Here is a 23,773-nt window from a genome sequence, read left to right on the forward strand (position 1 = left end):
TCATTAAAACTTAGATCATGGAAAGTGACACTGATACACTGACGGCACAGTGAGCCGGATCGCAGCCAGATGGCACTAAGCTTCCATCTATGCAGCACAGCCTGGAGTCTGCCCTCTAGTGGTCAAACAGAGAACTGCAACACAGCAGAGACGAGGGGACACACACAGACCCCTCTTCCTCCTCAGATCACTGCTGTCACTGTCTCTTCCTCTCACACACTTCCTCTCTCTGTCTCACAGAGAAGAAGAAACACACACATCACTTCACAAAAATATTTTATTCCTGCTTCAGAGTGAGTTTACAGTGAGGAGGTGTTACAAAATACAAAAGAACATGCCTGCTTTGAGCTCAAAGTCTGATAAATAAGAGAATAAATACTAAGAGTCTGGTGTCGGGGCGTCTGTGTTCTCAGAGCTGCTGTCCGGTGCGTCTGTGTGCTCATCTTGGACACTGTGTTCGTCGTGGTTGGCGTGGTCGCTGTGATGATTGGCGTCATGATTCAGCTGAGCGTACTCCACTGACCCCTGCTGATAAAGGACAAGATCTTTAAAATGAGGCCTGAGTGAAGAAAACACAAAGACTGACTCCTCTGAAAAAGCAAAGGAAAATGTTTTGGTTGCATAAATGTTTGTGCAGAATATTTCCAGTTAATAAGGACAAGAAATCTTTTTAATTACTTACCTTTTACTGTAACATTGATTTAAATGCTGCTTTTAGTAATTTTAACTGTTATATTGTTCTAATTTTATTTATCTACTCAGTTTTTATTGATATTTTTAGCCTTAGTTTTAATTTCAACTCTTACCTTTACACTTTTAAAAACTATTTGTATGCTTTAACTTATTTTGTATAACACATATTTCATTGTTGGTGTGCATTAGTCTCTATTTTATTATATTTTTATTTTTATATATATTATCTTCCCCTAATATGTCTTGCCATTGTTTTACCTCTGCTTCTTTCTTGTTTTTCAATCACTGTAAAGCTCTTTGGGTTGCATTTGATTTGTATGAAATGTGCTATATAAATAAAGCTTGATTGATTGATTGACATAACTCTCTTATGTTTGTTTTGCTTGTAAATACTTTTGCACACTGACTCGTTGATATTCATTAAAGCTGGGGTTGGTAATCAGATTTAGATCCACTTTTTGTTATACTGGTTAAAATGATCTTTATGTCCTGATGGTAATCATTACATGATGTGTTCCTAAAAAAGAGTGAAAAAAAGCTGCTATCTACAGCCGGAGTAAACCTGGGAAAACATTAAAGGCTGATTTATACTTCTGCGTCTCCCCTATGCAGCAGGGGCTGACGCGGACATGAGCCCCACATACTTGTGCGTCGATGTGTCCGTGTCGCGCAGCAATTCACCGCCGAAACACTAGAGGGCAGTGTGATCTCTCTGATAGCCGGTCGCCTGCTTCTGGCCCCGCTACGATCTCTGTTTCCTCTTCCACAGCGGTTCAGAGCATGATATGTTAATCTACAGCTGATACATGTTGTTGTTTATCATACAGACATGATTACATGAAGAATAGAGAGGAGGAGATGAAATACACGGCCGATGTCCGGGATCCCGGAAGTGTTGTAAATGCGGGAAATACAAAGCCGCCGAGCGGACCAATCACAGGGCTTGCGGTCCGCGTCGGCTCTACGGGGAGTTACATTTTGGAGGAGGTGCACGTCAGCTACGTGCGTAGGCCTCTGCGTAGGTTTTGGAGAAGCTCCGAGGGAGGAGGGGAGGGGTTAGACGGAGTCCTGAGGAAATGCTACATTCAAATTCATGCTGGTTTTCCGAGACTACCAACCAAGCGGTTAACTCCGGTCTCAAACGATGAAGCCAATGCGGCAGTGCTATAAACTGCAATACATCGAAAATCCGCTTGAGGCTGGCTGCAGAAACACCGGAAACCACATAGACATGAATGGGAAAAAGACGATCTTTGCAGCATTAATAAACATGTTTACAGCCTGGTTCAGAAAACGGCTTGGCCCTACAAAGCTAATCTCTCTAATGGCACACACTGTACGGGGGGTGAATTTTTTTTCTAACGTGACGGTTCAGAAGATATTAAGATTATGAGTTTTGCCCAAATAAGGACATGACTGACGTGACTCCCGGTCGGGAACACACAGCCATTGGCTAAGAGACTCACACTACGTCACACTCTGCCTAGTTGAGTTCCGCATTTCCAATATGGCTGCTGCCGTCGATTTGCTTCAAAACAGCGTTCAGGAACAGATGGGTGACATCACGGATACTACGTCCATATTTTATACAGTCTATGCTACCAACCCTAGCTTTAAGTTAATCACATAGAAGAGCCACACATGAGCTCTCTCTTCCCTCACTTCCTCCTCAACCTTCTCCTAAACTATGCACTGACCTAATCTCTAAATAGAAGCACAACAATGTCCTGCACAAATCATGGGTGCATAGATATTTTTGGAAACTATATAAATGAATATATAAGGAGAGCAAGTGTTGATATTTTTAGATACCTTGCTGCAAAAAACTAAACAATGAAAACAAACTCCACTGGGTTTCATTCTCTCTGAGCAAAGACAGCACATTCAGAGAGTGTGTGTGTGTGTGTGTGGAGTGTGTTTTGCATGCATTATGTGTGTTTTCTACTCACACTGTCAGTCTGCTCTGGAACACCTGCAGAAATAAAAAGCAGAGGACACACTCAGGAAACAGGAGGAGAGGGAGAGGATTAAAGGAGAGCAGATTGAACATCTCAGGAAACTTAAACCAAACCCGTCACACACACTCTCACACCCAAAGAGCAAAAACAAAACCCTCCTGTGATTCTGTGTTTTGTTTCTTCTTCTGCGTCTTTGTTAATAAATACAGCTGACATTTAAACTGTTGGGAGTTATTAGGACTAAATGACTCAACAATGCTCCGAGTTTCCCCTGTGAGTATCAAACAATGGAGCGTGTTTAACTCAAAGTCTTAACGTATGTACGAACCGCTCGGCTCTTATTGTTCGGACAGGAAGTTTCCGCTGACGAAAGCAGGAAGTGGACACCTGGCGACTGGGCCTTCTGTTTTAACGGGACATTCTTTCCCTAACAATGCAGATGTTTACAGTCGGAGCTGATCCTGTTTCCTGTGCTATTTTCCTTTTTTTTCAAACGTTAGTGAGCGGCCTGGTTTCTCCCCCCGTGTGACGTGAGAGGGGAATGAAAGAGCAGGATGTGTTAGAGTCCTACCTTGTGTGGAGTTGCGGACTGCGTTGTTCAACGTGTTTGTGACCTTTTCCACGGGAGCTTTTAGAACAGATACAAAAGGAGCTGTTAAAATCAGAATGAGTGTTTTATGTTGGAACAGGAAATGTTAAAAACTCAAACACAGGCCCACCTTTCTCAGGATCCTCTTCTCTGGTCGGCACCTCGGTGTATCGAGGCTCCTGCTTCTCTGGAGAGGTCACACTGTTCTGGTCATCTGACTCTGCAGCACAAAGCAAACTTCAAATACATCATATCTTTATAAATGCACCTTTGATTTGTTGTGTATGGGAATGTCTTAAGCTGGTAGCTTTTTGGAAAATGGTTGCCTGCACTCTAAGTAAAATCACAGGTATTCAGGGACCCTGTGTAGCAAAACTTTGTATTTTAGGAATATACCCTAATTGCTTTCCTGTTAACTGGAAGTGTGAGACTCTGATGATGATTGCTCTATCTTGGAGAGAGACTTAAGTATCCTCTACACCAGGGGTGTCAAACTCATTTCAGTTAAGGGGCCACACACAGCCCAAGTTGATCTGAAGTGGGCCGGACCAGTAAAATCATAACATAATAACCTATAAATAACGACAACTTTACATTTTTCCCTTTGTTTTAGTGCAAAATAGTACAAGTATGTGCTGAAAATGTAATCAACTATCTTTCTACAAAAACAGTTCTCCATGATGAGTCTCATAGTGGGGCAGAACATTTTACTCTTTAAGCACTGAAACCTGCTGCAAACACACCAAACAAGTTATCAATTCACCTGACACACAGAGTGTCATTTTTACTGCAAAAGAACAGAGAGATTATAATAATGAAGAAGGTAAAGCTGGCTATCCTGGACCCCTCAGCTCCGAAAGGAACTGTTTGCTTGCTGGACAGTGTTGTATGCAGGGGTGTTGTGCTAGTGTTAGTAGTTAGTGGATCATCTTATAGTGCTCTAAAAAGACTTAATGAATCTCAACCGGATTATGCAAACAGCAAGTCATCTATTTTCTCACTTTGAGAAAAAAGTCCCAGGAAAAAGTGCTGTTCAGGTGCGCTCCATCAGCACTATGATTGTATGCGACCCTCAGAGGACAAATTTAAAATAGTAGTTACTTTTATTGAAAATTTGCAGTTAATCTAATCTAATCTGTAATTTTTTCACTTTGCAAAGTCGTTCCGTGGGCCGGATTGCAACCTCTGGCGGGCCGGTTTTGGCCCGCGGGCCGCATGTTTGACACCCCTGCTCTACCGATCTTGGATTAGAGAGATGGCAATGTGTGTTACACGTGAAAAGTTAACCTATGTAATTAGGGGTTAAAATGCAAGCATTTGAAGAGGTGTGGGCATCCTTAACGGACTTTCTCAGGCAACATTAGATTATACTTATCTGTAAAGCTATTGAGTGTGACAATTTGATTCTATTTTTCTTAATTTATTTGTATTATTATTTGTGTGTGTGTTTGTGTGTATGCAGTGAAGGCTGCTTGTATTTTATTTTGTGTGTGGTATGCGGTGATGTTTTCTCTATGTTCTTATTGAAAACCAATAAAAATATTGTTAAAAAAAAAAAGCACCAAAGAAACATATTCTTATGAGCAGAAATGATCAAACAAACACATTTAAAGTATCAAATATAACCTGCAGCCTCTTGCGATGCATGTTTTAGGCTTATAAGTGCATTTTCAGATCTTTTTATGCTCCAACATAACGCTCTATGTCAGGGATGTCAAACTCATTTCAGTTCAGGGGCCACATTCAGCCCAATTTGATCTCAAGTGGGCCGGAACTGTAAAATCATAAGATAATAACCTATGAATAACAAAAACTAACCCTAACCCTAACCCCTAAAGTTAAAGTACATTCTGAAAATGTTCACATTCAATGAATTACCTTTTTTTTTTTTACAAAAACAGCTGTTGTGTTTTTCTCCATGATGAGTCTCAAAGTGGGGCTGAATATGATATTCTATAAGCACTGAAATCTGCTGCAAACACACTGAGCACACAGGTTTCCTATTCATCTGACACACAGAGTGTACGTTTACAGGTAAAGTTGACTTTTATGGACCCCCCCCCCCAGCACCAGCATGAACAGTTTGCTTACTGGACAGTGTTGTATGCAGGGGTCCAAAAAGTCTATGAATTTCCACCGGATTATGCAAACTGCAAATATTATTTTTCCTCACTTTGAGAAATAAAAAGTACCGGAGTGTTGTTCAGGTGCGCTCTGTCAGTCGTTTGATTGTTGGACAAATTTGAAATAGAAGTTACTTTATTGAAAATTTGCAGTTTCTGACTTCTCTGTAATTTTTTCCCTTTGCAAAGTCATCCGGAGGGCCGGATTGGAACCTCTAGCGGGCCGGTTTTGGCCGGCGGGCCGCATGTTTGACACCCCTGCTCTATGTCATCATATTTCTCTGCTCTGTGACTCTTGTTTTGTGTCTCTGCTGTATGTCTTAAAAAGGCTTCATAACGCCACCTCAGATGTCGGTTAATTTGTGCAACTTTTGCACAACTGTGTTCTCTGTGTCACGCCATGCCAGTGTAGCAGGCATTTAAGCCTGCAGTCAACCCTCGCCTCTGATTGGTCGAAGCGGTTTATTTTACCTTTATCTTACCAGGAAATTAAAAACTCATTGAGATTGAAATCTCTTTTCTACAGCATCCTGGCTAAGATAGGCAGCAGCAGAGTTTACAGAGTGTCTGACAGAGCAGCCACATATACAAAAACATAATACACAACATTTTGAGGACATTTAAACACAAGTCATAACAGAATAAAACAACACAATGATTGTCCAAATAAACCAGCATCATAAATACATCAGGTAGAACTCCTGCAGCCCAGTGTGTCTACCTCCAGGTGGTTTAGCATCACCTTAAAATCCCCCAGTGAGACGGGTTCATTTTGCTTCTGTGAGTCGTTCCAAGTAAAGGGAGCTGGGACAAAAGCTGAAAGTTTTGCATGTATTTTCTATTTTGAATTGACAAAAAACTTTCAGTAAAATATAAAAAAAAAGAACCTGGACTGGAGTCTTCTCAGGAAGCACACTTCAGCCGTATATTTCTAACTGTGCAGTTTGTGTGTGTTGTTTTGGAAAGAAGGCGGAGCCACATTAACAACTCACGTGACAGATAAGTGGTGCTGTATGACATGTTGATTATTGACATTTAGTTACTAATCCTAAATTGAGCTCTTACTATTCTTTTATTGTTTTTATTTATTGTTATATTGTGATGATTATATTGTATTTTAATAACTGTACAGCACTTTGGTCAACTGAGGTCATTTTAAATGTGCTTTATAAATAAAGTTTGACTTGACTTGACTTATCCCTGAATCTGAAGTGATCCAACCTTTTCAGACATATTTCAGGGAACGAGAAGCAGTTTATTAATTTGGGTTAATGCAGAAATTGTCCAGTAAAATGAGTTATATGTACAAGATGAGGCTCTCATTATTCCTTGGATGAAAGGTTTTGAAGAAGAGGCCAAACATCCTCGATCATTGCTGTCCAAAATCTATTAAAGCACATTTGGAGATATGCAGCAGACCAAAGAAATGTTCCTTAACTTAGAGGTTATCTCAAAAATAATCCTTCTGCAGTTAGTATCCTCTAGTACAAGGGTTCCCAAAGTGTGGGTCGGGACACAAATGAGGGGTCGTGAGATGTCTTCCAGAATGTTTAATTTTTTTAAGTCATCTAAATAGTAAATTTTACCCATTATATTAAAAACTATGGACAAAAAGAGTCGCTAAATTTGAAATAAAACCTTGAAATTAGAAAATGTAATGAGTTTTCTGCCTTTCTTTGTTTCCTGATGACTCCTAAGTTTAGGGTTAGTGAACAGTTAATTATCTAAAGCATCAGTAGCAGCAGGTTCATTCATAACGGCACAGGAAACACAGACACATGCTCATATAGGTAGGGTCATGTTCTGCAGACCAGTTAAATGAAGACACATTAAATCACTCTGAGGGACAGTGGGGGTCAAAAGTCTTTGGCACCTATATTTTGGGGGTCGCGGGCTGAAAAGTTTGAGAACCCCTGCTCTAGTGCATCAAATATGTATCAATCCGCAGCTGAAAATAGTCCCTCACAAACTTCTGATGACCAGATATTAAAGACAAATACAGAGCCTCATCCATCCATGTCTGATACAGTATGATCAGCTGACAACAATAAGAAATCCTCCACTCACCTGAGACTGATTCACGTTCACTCCACACATTTTTTCCCATAATGCCCGGAGTCACTGCAAAAAGAGCAAAACCAGAACAGGTCTCAGTTACTGAATGAACCAAACTGCTGTGATGCTCAACAATCTTCAAGGTTCAATGTTTAACTGAGTTCACTTCAGCAGATTCTGTGGTCCAGTATTGGTATCAGTACCGTTTGCAGCCTGGTTGACCTCGGCCTGGGTGAGGCTCAGCCGCTCCACTTTGGTGCCGGCTGACTTCCTACGACGAGGTGGACACAAAACACAATCAGCTTCTTAAAACAGGAAGCTCTAAAGGCGTTGTTACACTCCCTGCTCTTGTTACTCTCACTATGTCTCCCTTAAAACACAGATTTCCAGTAAGATAAGGAGAGTGTTTAACTCACACTGAGAGCTCAGCGGTTCTCTTCCTCTTAAAATGAATGAGGCGTTTCCTGAAGACCACAACGAGGATCAAGGCGAGAAGGAGCAGGAGGCAGAACACTCCGATTAGACCTTTCTTCCAGCCGGCCATCTTCACTGCAGAGAACCACAAATATAAATGTTAGCATTAACAATATTTTTCATTCATTAGAAAAACCACCAGATCAGTCTCTCTCACTTTGTTCGAATATAAATGTGTTAGCAGGATGCAAAAGTGTGAATAAATTCAAACTACAGCACCAACTCCAAATGTAAAGTATCTATTATTCTACTGAACACTTTAATGTTGTGCCTCAGGACACTTAAAACTCATTATAGCTCAATTATATAAAGGTGTTCTCATAAACGCTGAGTCATACATAATCATGAACCTGCTTCCCGGAGAGGTTATTGTCCTTTTACGCTCACCTTCACTCAAATCCTAAAGTAGACTCTGCATTAAAATAAAGCAGCTTCATTCAGAGCAGGCTAATCCACCGTGATCACATGGCAGCCATTTTTATTCTCACGTCACTTAAAGCTGCTGTTGGTAGGAATGGTGTAAAAAACTGTACTTTTTTTTCCTGCTTGGTTTGGAGAAAAGGTCATAATACCCATCAGTACTCATCTGTAAGTGAGTTTTCCAATGCCTCTGTATCAAGCTGTGTTATTATTCCCCTCGTTCCCGTTATCACAGACCAATCAGAGCTACTCCCCAACCCTCTGTCCTGATTGGTTGAGTGTTTATATCACGACTACCAACAGCAGCTTTCAGATGAAACCTTTCATAATGTTGTAACATTGGCTAACGTTAGTATTCAAGAGTATTGACATAAATGTTAATCTTCTAAGTTTCCAGTTAGCTAGTTAGCATACTGTTAGTTATCTACAATTGATAGCTAGCCGACATTACTGTAACTTAAATTACTGTAAGGTATTTAAACTTACGGTTAGCAGCTTATGTTAGCATTTTTCCAATTCATAGTTAACATAACTTTCATCTAAAATTACTATCAGCTAACTAACAGTAATGTTGGCTATCAAATCAGGCTATTAGCTCTTTACAAGTTGTAGCTAGCTAACAGTAATGTTGACTATCAAATCATGCTATTAGCTCTTTAAAACCTGCAGCTAGCTAACAGTAATGTTGGCTATCAAATCTTGCTATTAGCTCTTTAAAACCTGTAGCTAGCTAACAGTAATGTTGGCTATCAAATCATGCTATTAGCTCTTTAAAACCTGTAGCTAGCTAACAGTAATGTTGGCTATCAAATCTTGCTATTAGCTCTTTAAAACATGTAGCTAGCTAACAGTAATGTTGGCTATCAAATCTTGCTATTAGCTCTTTAAAACCTGTAGCTAGCTAACAGTAATGTTGGCTATCAAATCTTGCTATTAGCTCTTTAAAACCTGTAGTTAGCTAACAGTAATGTTGGCTATCAAATCTTGCTATTAGCTCTTTAAAACCTGTAGTTAGCTAACAGTAATGTTGGCTATCAAATCAGGCTATTAGCTCTTTACAACTTGTAGCTAGCTAACAGTAGCAACAACTGCTGATAGCTAGTTGAAGTTCTTGATTATTCATTATTCATTATTAGTGTAAGCTATTTGAAATGAGTTAGCTGGCTGTTAGCAGCTTTTGTTAGCATTTGTCCAATTCCCACTTAACATCACCCTCAATGAAGTTACAGTCTCAGTGTAGCATGAGTGTAAAATGATCAAGGTTGGTGAGATACCCCATATTTATCTTATCTATAATAAACAGTTCAATACTGGGACGTGATTTAAGATCCTCACAGTACGCAGGCTGTCAGGAAAGAATGTAAAATGTGTACATTTTGTATTTTGTTTTCTTCTTTGTGAGCAGCTGCTGTCTTGTTTTTAATTTAAATGGGATGAGGTAAATAAGTTATGTTGCAAATGGAGCGTTTACTGCAAAACCCCCAAAACTAAGCAAGTGTTTGTGTCTTATTTTTAGTAAACAAATCTCATCAGACTTAATCTAAGCCACATTTCTTTGCACATAGAGACTCAAAATTCTAATTTTAAGTCTGGAGTCCAGATCTTCTGACACTGGCACAAACTGGAGTTATTAATTCAAATGATTTTAATCGTTTTTATTGGTAGTTTGTTTTCTGATATGCCTTATACATGGAATTTAGAGCACTTTTAAAGTAGTCTGCTTTCACCCCTATGTGTTCTTTCATGTTACATCTGTTTTGTAAATTCTGTATGTTATGGTTTGATATCTCACTGGCTGCAAAACAAATTTACCTACGGGTACAAATAAAGTCACCTGAACCTGAAACCTGGAAATGACTTATTTTGAGATCTTACATGCCAAAAATGAGGTCTGAAATCCTTAAAATGAGTAAAAAATATGTTCCAATGGGGCAAGTTTCTTAGATCTAGAATTAAGTCTTAATTCTAGAAAGTTCAGAAGTACATTTTTCTTTCCCCAGTGGCAGAATTTTTAAGCAATTCAGGACTGATTTTTGATGTCTAATATCTTTAAATAAGAAAGGTTTCTGGATTTGTTAGATTAATGTGGCTTATATGAAGTCCGATAAGGTTTCTTTGTACCAGAACACTTGCATAGTTTTGAGTTTTTTGCAGTGTTGATCAGGAACTGTGCACGCTTTGAATGCAGGACCAAAGTGGTATTGGAAGAAGTTGAATATAAACATGTTTTCATAAAGGACTAAATATTCTGTCCGTCTACATTTTCTAATATTGGTCTAGAAAAAGGTGCAGAATCAAGAAAGCATCTCTGAGCATGACCCTCAAAAGGAAACACACCTCCGATCGTGACAGTCCGACTGCGTTTGGTTTCGTTTGCAGGGTTGCTGCTCTCACAGAAGTATCCTCCTCGGTCCTCTCCTTTGACATTCTTGATCCTGAAGGATCCCTCCAGTTTCTTGGGGACCTGGAAACCGAGGGGGGCCTCTCTTCCGATGTGATACCAGGTGAAGCTGACGGGGGGAGTGCCTCTCTGCACGGAGCAGGAGAGAGTCAGGTCCTGCCCCTCAGAGACATCCCCGCTGCTGGGAAGCATGGTCAACACAGGATCTGAGACCGGCTCTGCAGAGAATGAAATGCATGTTAAACCTGTGCTCACTTTGAGTGTTGCAATGACTCCTGCATCAAACACACCTATGATGTTGGTTGTGCGTAGCAGCTGCTGCCCTAACCCGACCTCTGCAGGTCTTTTCTGACTGTTCTTGGCGTGGCAGATGAAGTTGTTGAGGTCTGTCTGCTTGTAGATGGCTGCACAGTCAAAGACGGCCTGTTCTCCAGGCTTTCTCACAGCTTTGCCCTCGGGCAGCCTTTTAGGGCCGTTCAAGGTGAAGTCAATCGGTAAGGTGCCTTTGTCACTGTGACAGATCAGCTGGAAGGGTTTCCCCAACACCAGCGTTCCCCCCACCACACTCAGCGTCGGTTTAGAAACAGGAACTGGGGATGAGATAATCAGCCGGTCAGTCAGATGAGGAAAGAGAAAAACATAAACAACTTAAAGTCTCAGACGGCTGCCTCACTGAACTCCTCATATCATGTTTGTATTCTAATCTTTGTATCTACTTGTGTGCTTTCCTTCTCTGTTTAGACTTTATGTGGAGAGGATGGGACAGTGGATAGAGCAGGAGAAAGGAGAGAGGGAGTGGAGGTAATGACATGCAGGAAGAGGGGCTCACCTTTTGCTTTAACAACAAGTTTTTTGCTTTCTTTGACAAAGCTGCGCGTATGAGAAGCGGCCTGGGCTTTACACGTGTAGTTCCCGTTCTTTTGAGGGTGTGCCACAGAAATGAACGTCTCTCCACTCGTGAGCTTGAAGTTATCTTTGTAGAAGGAGTACATCACGCTCTGATTGGTGATCCTCTCAGGAGCATTAATGGAGACGGAGCAGGACAGTTTGAAGCGATCTCCCTCAAACAGATCCACGGGATCCAGAGTCAGGGTCGGCGTTGAAAACAGCTCTGTGAAGTGAGACAGGAGACTTCAGATAAAGGGGGGCACTTCATATCTGAAAAGACGTGTCAGAAACAGAGTATGCTGTCCTTGCCTTTGACAGTGATTGACAGATATGTCTCCTTTTGGACATTGCCCCACTCGGCCTTGCACACGAGCTCCCCAGAGTCGCTTTCCTGTGCTGTGAAGCGGTGACTCAGGCTGACCGGAGCCTGCATCAGGATCTTCCTGTCCTTCGTCAGGAAAACTTCAATGTTTTTAAGCTCACTCTTAACTCTGCAGACCACCTCCAGTATGTCCCCCTCGTAGACAGTCGAGGAGGGCAGAACATTCACAGTCGGGGAAATGTAGAGACCTGCAAGATATAAGTCACAATCACACACCCCTCTCCAGTAAATCCTTTCTTCATGACACTGTTTCTCTTTTCTAATCACCTCTGACGATCACTTGAACCTCGTTGCTGCTGTTGGAGCGTCTGGACTCAGAAACCAGGTTGATCTCATAGTCACAGTACAGGATGCTGTCTCCGACCGCCCTCAGGACCAACATGGTCTCTGAGGAGTTCCAGGAGGGCGCCGGTTGCTTAATTTTCTTAGAGTGTCCGTCCCTTGATCTTTGGAAAAAACGGAAAGAGAGCGGCCCTTTCTCCTCTGGAGCGCTGCATGTGGCCGTAAATTCTTCATTCTCGTAGGGCTTGGTCTTATTCAGGTACAGGACTGGAGTCTGCAGGCCTGAGAGGGGGAAAGACCAACAGGACAGAAACATGGAGGACATCACTCTTTAAATGTATGTTTCTTCTGATAGAACAAAAAGAAGAAAGAAGAAGAAGAAGAAACGTACTTTATTAATCCCCATGGAGAAAATTACATTTTTTCACTTGTGTTGTTTTTTGGTCATGCTACACGCACAGTTTTTTGGTATATATACATACAATCGTGCACACACACATGCAGTGGACATGCACTTTAGGAGAGATGTAAGAGTGAGGATACTGCCATCAATCAGCGCAACCCAAGCAGTTGGGGGTTCGGTGCCTTGCTCAAGGGCACCTCGGCAGTGCCCAGGCCATTGAACCAGCAGTCACCAGTCCACTTGCCAAACTTCATCCATGCTGGGACTCGAACCGGCGACCCTTTGGTTCCCAAGCCAAGTCCCTATGGACTGAGCTACTGCCGCCCAAAGAGGTCAAAAGAGGTCAAAACAAGAGGTCTTTGATTTTGCTGGACTGTACCATAAGAAAGCCTACATTCTGACCTCACATGACGGCTTATTGCTACAGCATGCAGTTAACAGACATGTAAGTAGACTATAGTCTAATCTATAGTCCCCTTTTTCAAAGAGCTCTGCAGAGTTTCCTTTTTTAAAGTTATATTTTGGGGCATTTTTGCCTTTCCTTGACAGGACGGCTGAAGAGTGATGAGGACTGTAGCCTCTGCACATGGGGGGCTTAGACCGCTAGGCCACCAGCGCCCCCCCCCCCCGTGCAGATTTTCTCCTATATTATCAAATTTGTCATGTTTCACGCAAGCGGCAACCTCTGGTCTAAAAATATGAGTCCAATGTGGAATTTCTAAAAACTGCAGTTCATTGAGGATCCGCTTGAGGCTGGCTCCAGAAGTACAGGAAACCACATACACACCAATTCAAAAGAGACGATCTTTACAGCAGAAATAAACATGTTTACAGCCTGGTTCAAAAGACGAGTGTAGTCTGGATAGATCATTTCTCGATCAGCACACACTGTAGGGGGGTGAATTTTTTTCTAACGTGGCAATTTGCAGATATTTAGAATACAAGTCTTCCAATGAGAGGCACAGCTGACTTGATTGACAGGCGGGAACACTGTAGCTGTTGGCTAGGAGGCTCAAAGCCCGCCTCTTTACAGCAGCAATATGGCTGCCGATTGACCTCAAAACAGAGCTTCAGAAACAGATGGGTGACGTCACGGATACTACATCCATTTACTATACAGTCTATGGTTTCACGTCCCATGTGGAAGAGAAAACAATAACAGCAAACAAAACTCAAATTCATGACGCGTATATGTCCCTCCCAGCGTTACCTGTGACGTCCAGTTTTTGGCTGAAGCTGGCTTTGTTCTTGCCCTTCACGGTGACTCGACATTCATAACTCCCAGAGTCGGCCGCCCTGGCCGGGTTCAGCTCATACTCCACTGAGTCCTCTGTGGTGGTGGACGTGTGAACGGGGATGTCATCACGCGTGATCAGGAACGTATGCGTCAGGTCTGGGATGTTGTCATGACTGACGCTGACCTGACAGCGTAAGGTCACTGGTGTCCCGCTTTGAACGGTGCTGCCAGGTAGGACTGTGAGTCCCACAGTGTCTATCGTGTACGCTGTGGGTTCAAAATGTAACAGAAACATGTAAATGGATTAGAAAAACACACATTGTGAGGACTTGATGTTTTGTTATTGTGAAAGTCAACATCAGAGGCTGAGGCAGGAATATAATACAAGGGTCAGGGTCCATTATTCCCTCCACAATAAAGGTAAAGGAAGGCGCTCCTCCCCGGCCTCCAGCCTCAGTAAGCAGGAGCTGCTAAAGGAAGGAAAAAAGCTTCAACAAACAGTGTCTGACCCTGTCCGGCCCCCAGGGAGAGTGCTGTTGATTTATCCCAGCTCCTGCTCTCCCCGAGCAACAACAACTCAGTGTTAGCCGCCACAACAGCAACCAAACAATCAAGTGGTCTGGATCTTTGAGGCGCTGCTGTTAGTTTGTGCTGGGATCGAAAGAGGCAGTGACTGACTGTGTTTAGAGGGAGGAAGTTCAGCCTGTTTTTTTTACATTATTGATGAGCCTGTAAGTCAATATGTTAGCTTTCTTGTGAGGCTGCTAGCTTGGTGAAAAGAGCGGGAAAACAAGGGTTCAAATGAATGGAGAAGGAATGTTTGACATTCAAGGAAATAAGCTAACTTTCCTTTACGGCCATGAGATAGACATGAAAATACATCCATTCATCAGGTATATATGCTGAATTTGAAGCTACAATTAGAGGTGCTTAGCTTAGCATAAAGATGCAAAACACTGGCGAACAGCTAGCTTGACTATGACACATGAAAAGCTTGTATCTTCAGCTCTTCTTTTTATCTTTATCTAATGAAAAAAGCAGTGTTGGATTGATAGCTAACTTTTTTACAGCATTTTATGTAGCTGTAGTTCTTTCTTAGATTTTAACTAATGTCTCACAACCTCACGATAAGAAAGAAAGGAGCTCTGGATGTGGTTTTGCTAACTTTAGGTTAACACAAGCTTCCTGTTTCCCGCTCTTTTTCGCTTCTCAAGCTAAGCTAAGTTAAGCTAGGCTAATCTCATGTCATGTCAGACCTCCACCTCTCAAGACCTCAGATTAAAGGAGCTGAAAAGTGTTTTGCGACCTGAAACAAGCTTTCTGTTTCCCGCTTTTTTTCACTTCTTAGGCTAAGCTATGTTAAGCTAGGCTAACCTCAAGTCGTGTCAGACCTAGAGTTTCCACCCGTCCTGTTTTTCCCAGAATTGTTCTCTCTTCTTTCCCCAGCTGTCCCGGGAAAATAAAAATATCTCCTGGGACACAAGTTGTCCTGTTTTTTGGGGTAAATGCAAAAACCTGATTTGATTTCCTTCGTTCTGAAGTCTAGAAATGTCCCCTGTGCTTCTGCGGCGATTTAAAATTGTGTATTGCGTATGTCACACGCGCACACTGGGAGGGACACTTGACCGAAGAGAGACAGAACGCTGAAGTGACCGACGTACTCAGCGCTGAGGTCTTCTTTTCACCAACTTTTGGCGTCTCCATTTGAAATGGGAGGAGAGACGACTGACAAGGAAGGAGATGGAGCAAATACATGCAAGACACAAGCTAGAACAAAACCATATACTAGTTACAACCCTGACTGGGCGACACTGTCTGAGTTTGAACGGGTACAGCCGACCAAGGGAGACAATTTTCCCGCCACATGCGTTTTGTGTTCGGCTAAAATCTCTGTAAAACATGAAGGGCTTTGGAAATCCATGCAGAAACAAAAAAGCATCAAGCTGTTGAATCAAACAGAAACAGGTGGCCATTGTAACTTTATGACCAAAAATGGTTCACCAGAAGAATACAAGATTGCAGCGGCAGAGCTCACCAGTGTCCTATGTCCGAATTAGATGTTCATTTGGTCAGTCTGAACTGGTAATAGAGGCTGAGCTCTCCCTTTTCTTCACTAATCCAAGGTGGCGACCCTGCAGACCTCAACCTCTCAAGACCTCAGATTAAAGGAGCTGAAAGGTGGTTTTGGATTTGACACAAGCTCACCCTTTTTTCCACATGTTTATGCCAAGCTAAGCTAAGCTAAGCTAAACAACAGTTGGCTTCAGAGTGATTACAGATAAAGGCTTTCCTTTAAGTTATGTGTTATTTCTTTCAGAATCTACCTCATTAGCCTCTTATAAGAGCTAAAGATGCCCAAAAGAAAACAAGAAGTAATTAGCATATCACTTCAAATCGATGTTTGAAAGTTCATTCTCGCTCCTTTGAAAGATTAGTCAGCTTCACCTTTGACAACTAAAAATATCTTCAATAGATCTCACTAATGCTTTGAATGATCAACGAGGCCAGGAGTGTGTGATACAATGCCCCTCTCCTGCAAAAAATAACTCTGTGAGATATAAATATCCCTCTTGTGTGAAACAAGGACTGGATAACCTGAAACTGTCTCATCTGTGGAGGAACTACAAGACGCCAGACTAATTATTAAACAAGAGTCAAATTAAGAGTGTAATGTGGTGATACTTACACGACTGTCCTCTGGCACACAGCCCTGTGTTTGGAGGAAAGCAGAGACACAGAGTAAAGTGAGGATTGGAACGTTAAGTTTAACAGGATAAACAAACTCTGCTCCTGAAGCAGCACACGGCGGCGGGTCCTTACAGAGGCTCAGGAAGCCGGTGAGAAGCACAGGCAGCAGTCTGGAGGGTCCGGGCTCCATCCTGAGTGATGGTGGGTCTCTGCTCTGAGGGTGAAATGCAGAAAGCTGAGGAGACAGAGGGGCAGTCAGAAGAAGCAGAGGAGGGACAAAGGAAGTGAGAGGTGGACCGTGGCTGGAGTGGTGTGGTTCCTTGTCTTATCACACACGCTCCTTATGCTGCTTGATGGACCAGGAAATGGCTGTTACTTCCTCAGGAATCAAGCATTTGTTATGTTTTTATAAGGGTGCAGGAGGAAGGAGACATGGAGTTTAATGTCAGAGAGAGTCTTGATGAAACCGCCAATGCTGGCCTTCATTATGGATCCACTTAGACTGTGTTTTCAGTGATTTAAGCTCAATAAACAAGGTGTTCTACAACTGTGTTTGTTACTGTTAGATACTGAAGTGTTGCTCTTTCACAACAGGCACATTAGGGATGATGCAAGAACCTAAAAGCTGCAGGCCTTCACACCTTTAACCTTTAAAATTGTGAATATTTCTTGACTGAACTTCAGGGATTCCTGCTGGGTCGTCATACCTTATTAAATATATCCATCAAAACATCCTCTGTCCTCTCACCCTGCACCATCAGGTAGCTCAAGTTAAAACACTGAGATTAAACTGAATTAATTATGAAACAAACATGGATCTCAGTAACAAGCTTCACCCTCAGATGATGAGGAAATGTGTTTGGCACTGAGAATAACAAACAGGAAATATCAAATTAAAGCATCATGTCGTCGTCATAGCAGTTGATGAGAAAATTAAGCCTAAGGAGGCCGGTGTTGTTGTTTCACAGGTGTAGATCAATCTTATGTTATTGTTATTTTCATGAACGTGTTCCTCTTACAAATATAAAGCCTTGAGCTAATTGCAGCTCTCTGGGGCGACATCACTCTGTTTAATATTTCCCCCACAGTACGCAGGTAAAAGTGGAATACTGATACGACAACATGCAGTTATACTTTCACAACCTGTGCACTATAGTTTTGATATTTACATGCAATTACATTTGCATCAGAAGATGTTTGTATTCAAGATTCAAGTGTGCAGCAGCCTGCAGTCCTTCACACGGCCACTAAGAGCTGCTAAAGAATAAGAAGAGAAATGTGAAACTGAGAGGGTCTGTCTGTGCTGGAGCTGTATCTGCATGATGCTTGTGGTGGTCTCTATCTGAGCTTCATGTTCTGATCTGGCCGTGCAGAGCTGCATTTCATCCTGCAGAGCTACAGATGAGAGTGTTGCTCCAGCACAAACTGACAGAGCAAATTATGATTTTTGCAAGTTAGAATAAGTCTGCTTAGGCTATTAAAGCGTGTATAAAGTTAAAAACGTAAGCTGAGTCCTCTGCCTTGTGATTGGCTCACACAGTGCTGTGTGATTTGGAACAAGGAAGTATTGTTGTTGTTGTTGTGACGCTTAAAATAAGTGTGCATGGTAAAAGTGCTGCAAAAGAAAGTTATCCATCTCTATCCTGAGGTTTCTTTTTAACAAGACAGATCCAACCACCACACTGAACCCTCACGTTACACATGTATCCGCTCAGAGTCTCCCTGCAGCATGTTAATCCCTCTGTCAATGAAAGTATTAATTGGCATTGTTAGCACGATAAGCCGGGAAGCTTCTGGTGAAGGTTTAAATCTGAAGAGCAGTTATTCTCAGTTTGTTCTGGAGTTTGAATCATGCATGCTGAGCTCGATCAGGAACATGACGCACCTTTAAAGAGTCATGTGTGGTTTAATCTATTTCAACATGATGCACCCCAAGAGACCCAAGAGCCTTGATTGGGATGAGTCATGTGGTTTGAGTAACTGAAGATGGCAGGTTTCTGTCCTTACCATGAGTCACAGTTATTTACTTTCAAAAGTAAATTTAAGACTTAACTTTTTCATCTAGCTTTTCATTTGGAGTAATTTATCTTTAGCCTTGGACTGCATTATTATTAGAATCATTGCTTTAACATTTATTTATCTTATTTAATTATTTATTGATCTATCTATTTCTTGCATTCATCTGGTCTTGTTAAAGCTACCTTATTTTTAACTTTTCTTTCCATTCTTACTTATTTTGTTAATTTTACTGCATTGATTCTATTTTATACTTTAGTATTTCATTTATAATCATGCCTTATATAATTTTACCATTGTTGCTGTTTTCTGTCTCTCTGTTATTTTGTGAAGCACTTTGGGCTGCATGTTTACATTTTTTAAATGATGCTATATAAATGAAGTTAAGTTGAGTTCTTTTAAGAAATTAAAAAAATAAATACCAAACCTGCAGTTCCTCAAGTGTCCACATGAGGCTGGCTGCAAAAGCCAATGAACTCCCATTGGGTCCAATGTTAAAATGTCAATTGAAACAGCAGAAATAAACATGTTTGGGACCTGGTATGAAAAACATTTGATGAGTTTTGTGATAATGCATCTCTAATGCATGCATTAAAGCTACAGTTTGCATTTTTGCATATTATGAGACGTGGTTGCATTGATTGACAAGTCGACATATTGCAGCTGTGTGTCAGAAGGCTTAAGGCCCATTCCTGCTCCGCCTCTTTGTTGTTTCAAGATTGGTTGAAAGTTAGGTTCAGTCCTCATTTCCAAAATGGCGACCACCATCATTGAGCTCCATATCACCTCTTCAGAAAAGTCCAGGTTTTAAACGGTCTATGACTCAGATAGGTCTGAGTGTGAGCGGCCTTTCAACCGTGGTAGCTTTTGGTTATTTCCACTAACAGACAATTTTGCATTAAACAGATTGACCCTCACAGCCCATCATGCCTGAGCTCTCAGTCAAAATCTGCTCACCTTATTTCCTCTGAATGAACTTCGGTTAAAGATTCTTCAGAGGTTAGTTTTAAAGACTTCTTACTATCTGGCTGAATCTCCAGGATGTCCTCGGCGCTGGAAAAGACCTGCATGTGTTCACTGTATTTCCATGACTGTGTGAGTGTGATGCTCTGCAGGGAGTGATTGATGGCGGTACCATGCTAGTAGCATCCACACCTTCAGTTCTGAGTGTGTCCTGGGCAGCTGTGTGATTGATGTCCGTGCCCTGAGCTCTGCACTGCCAGTACTCTTTTCAGGCTGCCAAACAAGGTTCTGGCTCTGCTGCACACTGTGAATGGATCACGGCGTATTAAAACCATGATATGCATGAGCTCTTGTTCAGTTGATTCCCCAAACATACACACACCAAACCTGGCACTAATTTCAACCAGAATGAGCTAATTATCCGTCTTTTTCTCATCTCAACCTGTTTGAATCACAGCTGGGTGATTTATTACAGGATAAGGTTGATGCATGTAGCTATAGCTGCGTTTCAACTGCAAAAAACACTCCCCGCTGAGCAGGAACTTTTTAAGGAATTTGTTACGCTTCAGCTGCAGGAACTAGAGTCCAAAGAGAGTTTCAGGGACTTTATTTACCCCCTCAAAGGATCCATGCTTCAGGGGTGATACCTTCCAAAGGTGAAGAGAATTTCATGTGAGCCTTGCGATGTCAATTGATTGATTGGTCCTACTAACACGGGACTTCCACCAGATCTGTGTCCACAGACGGATCTGGTGGAATTTGGCCGTTAGCCTGAAAGTCCTGGTTCTTTTGTTGGGAGAGCATCCTCCTTTAGAAATGAGGAAGAAGTCCTGTTGGTTGCTTCCAGAAAGGAGGGGGAGCCCTGATAGAGTGGATAGTCTGGGTCATGTTCGATTGTGAACGCTGTGTGAAACTGGGATGATGAGACAGAATTAGAAAAATGAGATGTGGGAATACCACCAAGTTTACTGGCAGAAAGAGTTATGTTTACAAGTTTGTGCTTATTGGTGTCTGTGTGGGGAAAAAAGGACGTTACTGTGTAAAGAGAAGAGAATGAGGAAATGAGTGAAAACCTCATTTAGACTGCTGCTTTATGTGGACCTATGGGAAATGTCTCTGAGTAATAAAACAGACCATTGGAAGACACAGACAGAGACGGGAAATGGGATTCTGCTCTGAAGGCCTAATTATAAGCAATCAGTGTGATTCTTTGTATGAAACTGAGCCTCCACGGTCATGGTGTGAAGAGATGCAGATTGGAAGACTTACTCAAATACAAGAAACCAATCGAGAGGAGGTGCACCTGAGCCAAGTGTTCCATCTGTGACTACATGCACCAACATTTCAACCTCAGACAAGGGAAGAAATCTGGGTTTCACTGGGTATTTTATTCTGGGTTACGCCTCTTTCTACTTCAGGTGTGATTGGTGTTATTGGATCTATAGAGAACAGATGATGCCTCAAGTGTCCAATGCAAGGAAGTGCATTTCTTAATGGATGGATAGAAACCTGGCATCTGGACACAGTAACATTACTGAGACTAACATTTATTAGACAAACAAGTTAATCGGAATCATACCTGACGATGGAGTCTGAATTGACTACCTGATGCTTAAGCTGATGTTTGTGATCATTTCCATTTTAAAGGTGACATATTACACTCTTTTTCATCAACATATATTGGTCTAAGAGGTCCCCAAAACATGTCTTTAAAGTTTATGCTCATAAAAACTCTTTGAAATCAGATTTTGGTCTGCCTGTAAACCCCTCTTTTTCAGCCCTGCTCAGAACAGGCTGTTTTCTGTGTCTGTGCCTTTAAATGAGAATGAGCTCTCTGACCACGCCCCCTCAGGAAGTGGATGTCGCCTCGGCTGTCCAGCACGTTGATCTAATGTTTACATGTTGGCTGAATATACACGGCTGCTCACAGACCCGCGTTACTTCAACCCTGTGAATCTGATCCAGAATCTGATCCTGACGGAGAGGCGCCTGCAGCAGGACCTTTCTGAACCATTGGTCACAGATTTAGTGTTTCCTGTTGTTTTATTTGTCAGCATGTCTACGTGTGTCTTGGTACACAGCTACCAACATGTAGCTATGTGGCTATGCTAACTAGCCTTAGCACTTTCCATGAAAACTAAAAATCATCCACTAGATCTTCAAATCTGCAGACGTGGGGAGTCAAACCGACCTTTGTGTTTATTAAGACAGCCTACAACTAGCATGCCTCCCTCCTAAGCTTCTTGTTAGCACACATGTGTGCAGGGAATGAAAAACGGAGGAGGGGTTGAGTTGTATTTTATACAGTCTATGGGCTGAACAAGCTCCGAGCTCTGACTTCCTGTTACAGACCGGATGGCGTTGTGACGTATGAAAAACACTGAAAACTGAAACGGCTGGTTTCACACACATTTACAGAAAGGTGGAGAAATCAGAACAGGGGCAGAATGGATTCTTTTCATTTTCGGGGGGTTTGTAGACAGGGACACATATTTCAGGTAGAGAACCTTTAAAAAGTCCATTTTGCATGATATGTCACCTTTAATATTCTGCCACTTCTCTGAGTTTCTCTGATGTTGAGCAAATAAAAAATGTGCTGGATGTGAACAAACTCAAAGCCGCTTCAAGCCAAGACAGGCCTCCATCTTTGCCCCTCTCTGTGTTTGTACATCTATCTGACTGACCTCCGCACACACAGGCAAATGTTGACTCTACAAAGCCGCTCTCCATCTTCTCCTCTCCGGCTTGGTGTGTTGTGACAGAGTGCAGCCAGCTGTGTCTCCAGAGGGCTTCTGTGCCTCGTAGCGAGCAGGTTGCATGACCCAGGTTGGGTCGCTGTTGATGAGGGATGACACGGGGGTTGTTTGTGCCGCTGGCGCAACGGCCTGCAGTGGGCAGGGAGCGTGTTGCTACAGGGCAAAGCTTTGAGGCTACCTGTGCAGGACAAACCTCAACTCCACCTTTACCTCTCCAACTATCATGACTGCTCTGTTCTGCATATTTATTCACTCTTAATTCATTCTTTTCCCTGCTTCTTTGTTATTTTTATCCTTTGTGCATGCTGTATTTTATTTTAAAACCTGTTTTTTTCCTAAATAGGTCTCATAACGGACTCTCTCTCCCTCTCATGTCTCCTGAATCAGTAATAGATGATCTTGGAGGTGACTGGTCCTCTACATTGACCCCTCTCAGGATTACTGGGCAGTGTCAGACAAAGCTCCAGGTCCTGGTATGGAGCAGAAGGGGGGGACAGAGGAAAGCCATGCTCGCTGTTCCAAACTGCAGAACATTAGCTGTGAGTTCTCAGGGATGTGTGCATCAGCGCTCTTCTCTGTGCACTTGTCGCTCCCTGATGCAGCACATGTATCACGGCGTGCTTTGTGCGGACAGCTCCATCTCAAGTACCACGGGGGGTGATTGTTCTGGGGGGCCTGCTGTGTGCTCGCTGCACACCAAAAACCTGCATCCAAGACCTCCTGTGTTCACATGCTGGTTTGAACATGAGCCTAATTCATTTTCACTCCCTCCTTTTTTTGACATGAGATCCACCCCGGTGAAGTGTCCTTGAGCAGAGCACTGCAGGGATGCTGATCAGCTGCAGGTCCTGTGTGACTGTGTACATCTATTATGCAGGCTCACAGAGCTTGAAACCTAATTGCCTTGTGAACTCTGTCAGCTCTTATGAAACAGATTTTTCTTTGGCTCGTTAGGCAGGGAAAAAAAAAAGATCTGAGAGTGTTGCAGATTTTAATCATTATTATTAGATTCTGCATTCAAATTCAGAATCTGTAAACCAGAGACAGGATGTTTGGTGTCAGGTTTCTGATTGAGGTTTGAGCATTAATGTGCACCAGTGCTGCAGCAGGCTTTGGTCATACGTCGTCCTTAAGGACCTCCTGAAACTGATCACACTTTTTACTTCTCTCTATAAACATAAACATTAAAGTGTGGCTAACTATCAGCTGTTAGATGTCTTCAACCTCTATTCTTGCTTATCAAGTAGTTTTTGCATGAAACATCTTTTGCTAAAAAATTAAGCTAATGCAAAAACACTGCAGTTCCTTGAGTGTCCACTGGGGGCTAGCCCTGTAAGTGAGCCAAACTCCATTCGAGTCTATATTTAATTCCCAACTTTAAAGCAGAATTTAGCCTCTTTGCAGCCTGATGCAAAAAAAGTTTTGATCTCTATGACTTTATTTTA

At 42.2% G+C, this 23,773-nt stretch overlaps 1 protein-coding gene across 1 annotated transcript in view; it reads right to left on the minus strand.

Annotated features, from left to right (window-relative positions):
- Positions 1-259: 259 nt before the first annotated feature.
- The window catches only part of pecam1 (platelet/endothelial cell adhesion molecule 1), a 149,570-nt gene continuing 126,056 nt past the window's right edge, over positions 260-23,773 (minus strand). The window contains exons 5-19 of the mRNA XM_034672917.1: positions 16,726-16,828; positions 16,592-16,615; positions 13,879-14,172; positions 12,251-12,547; positions 11,911-12,171; positions 11,543-11,824; positions 11,004-11,303; positions 10,650-10,931; positions 7,835-7,967; positions 7,622-7,689; positions 7,431-7,484; positions 3,371-3,460; positions 3,223-3,279; positions 2,643-2,665; positions 260-528 (exon numbers count right to left, since the gene is read on the minus strand). Of these exons, the coding sequence (XP_034528808.1) occupies positions 379-528; positions 2,643-2,665; positions 3,223-3,279; positions 3,371-3,460; positions 7,431-7,484; positions 7,622-7,689; positions 7,835-7,967; positions 10,650-10,931; positions 11,004-11,303; positions 11,543-11,824; positions 11,911-12,171; positions 12,251-12,547; positions 13,879-14,172; positions 16,592-16,615; positions 16,726-16,828 (2,418 nt within the window). The 3' untranslated portion in view covers positions 260-378. The remainder of the gene's footprint in view (positions 529-2,642; positions 2,666-3,222; positions 3,280-3,370; positions 3,461-7,430; positions 7,485-7,621; positions 7,690-7,834; positions 7,968-10,649; positions 10,932-11,003; positions 11,304-11,542; positions 11,825-11,910; positions 12,172-12,250; positions 12,548-13,878; positions 14,173-16,591; positions 16,616-16,725; positions 16,829-23,773) is intronic.

Source organism: Notolabrus celidotus, chromosome 20 (genome assembly GCF_009762535.1).
Source record: "Notolabrus celidotus isolate fNotCel1 chromosome 20, fNotCel1.pri, whole genome shotgun sequence".
In the NCBI taxonomy this organism is placed as follows: domain Eukaryota; kingdom Metazoa; phylum Chordata; class Actinopteri; order Labriformes; family Labridae; genus Notolabrus; species Notolabrus celidotus.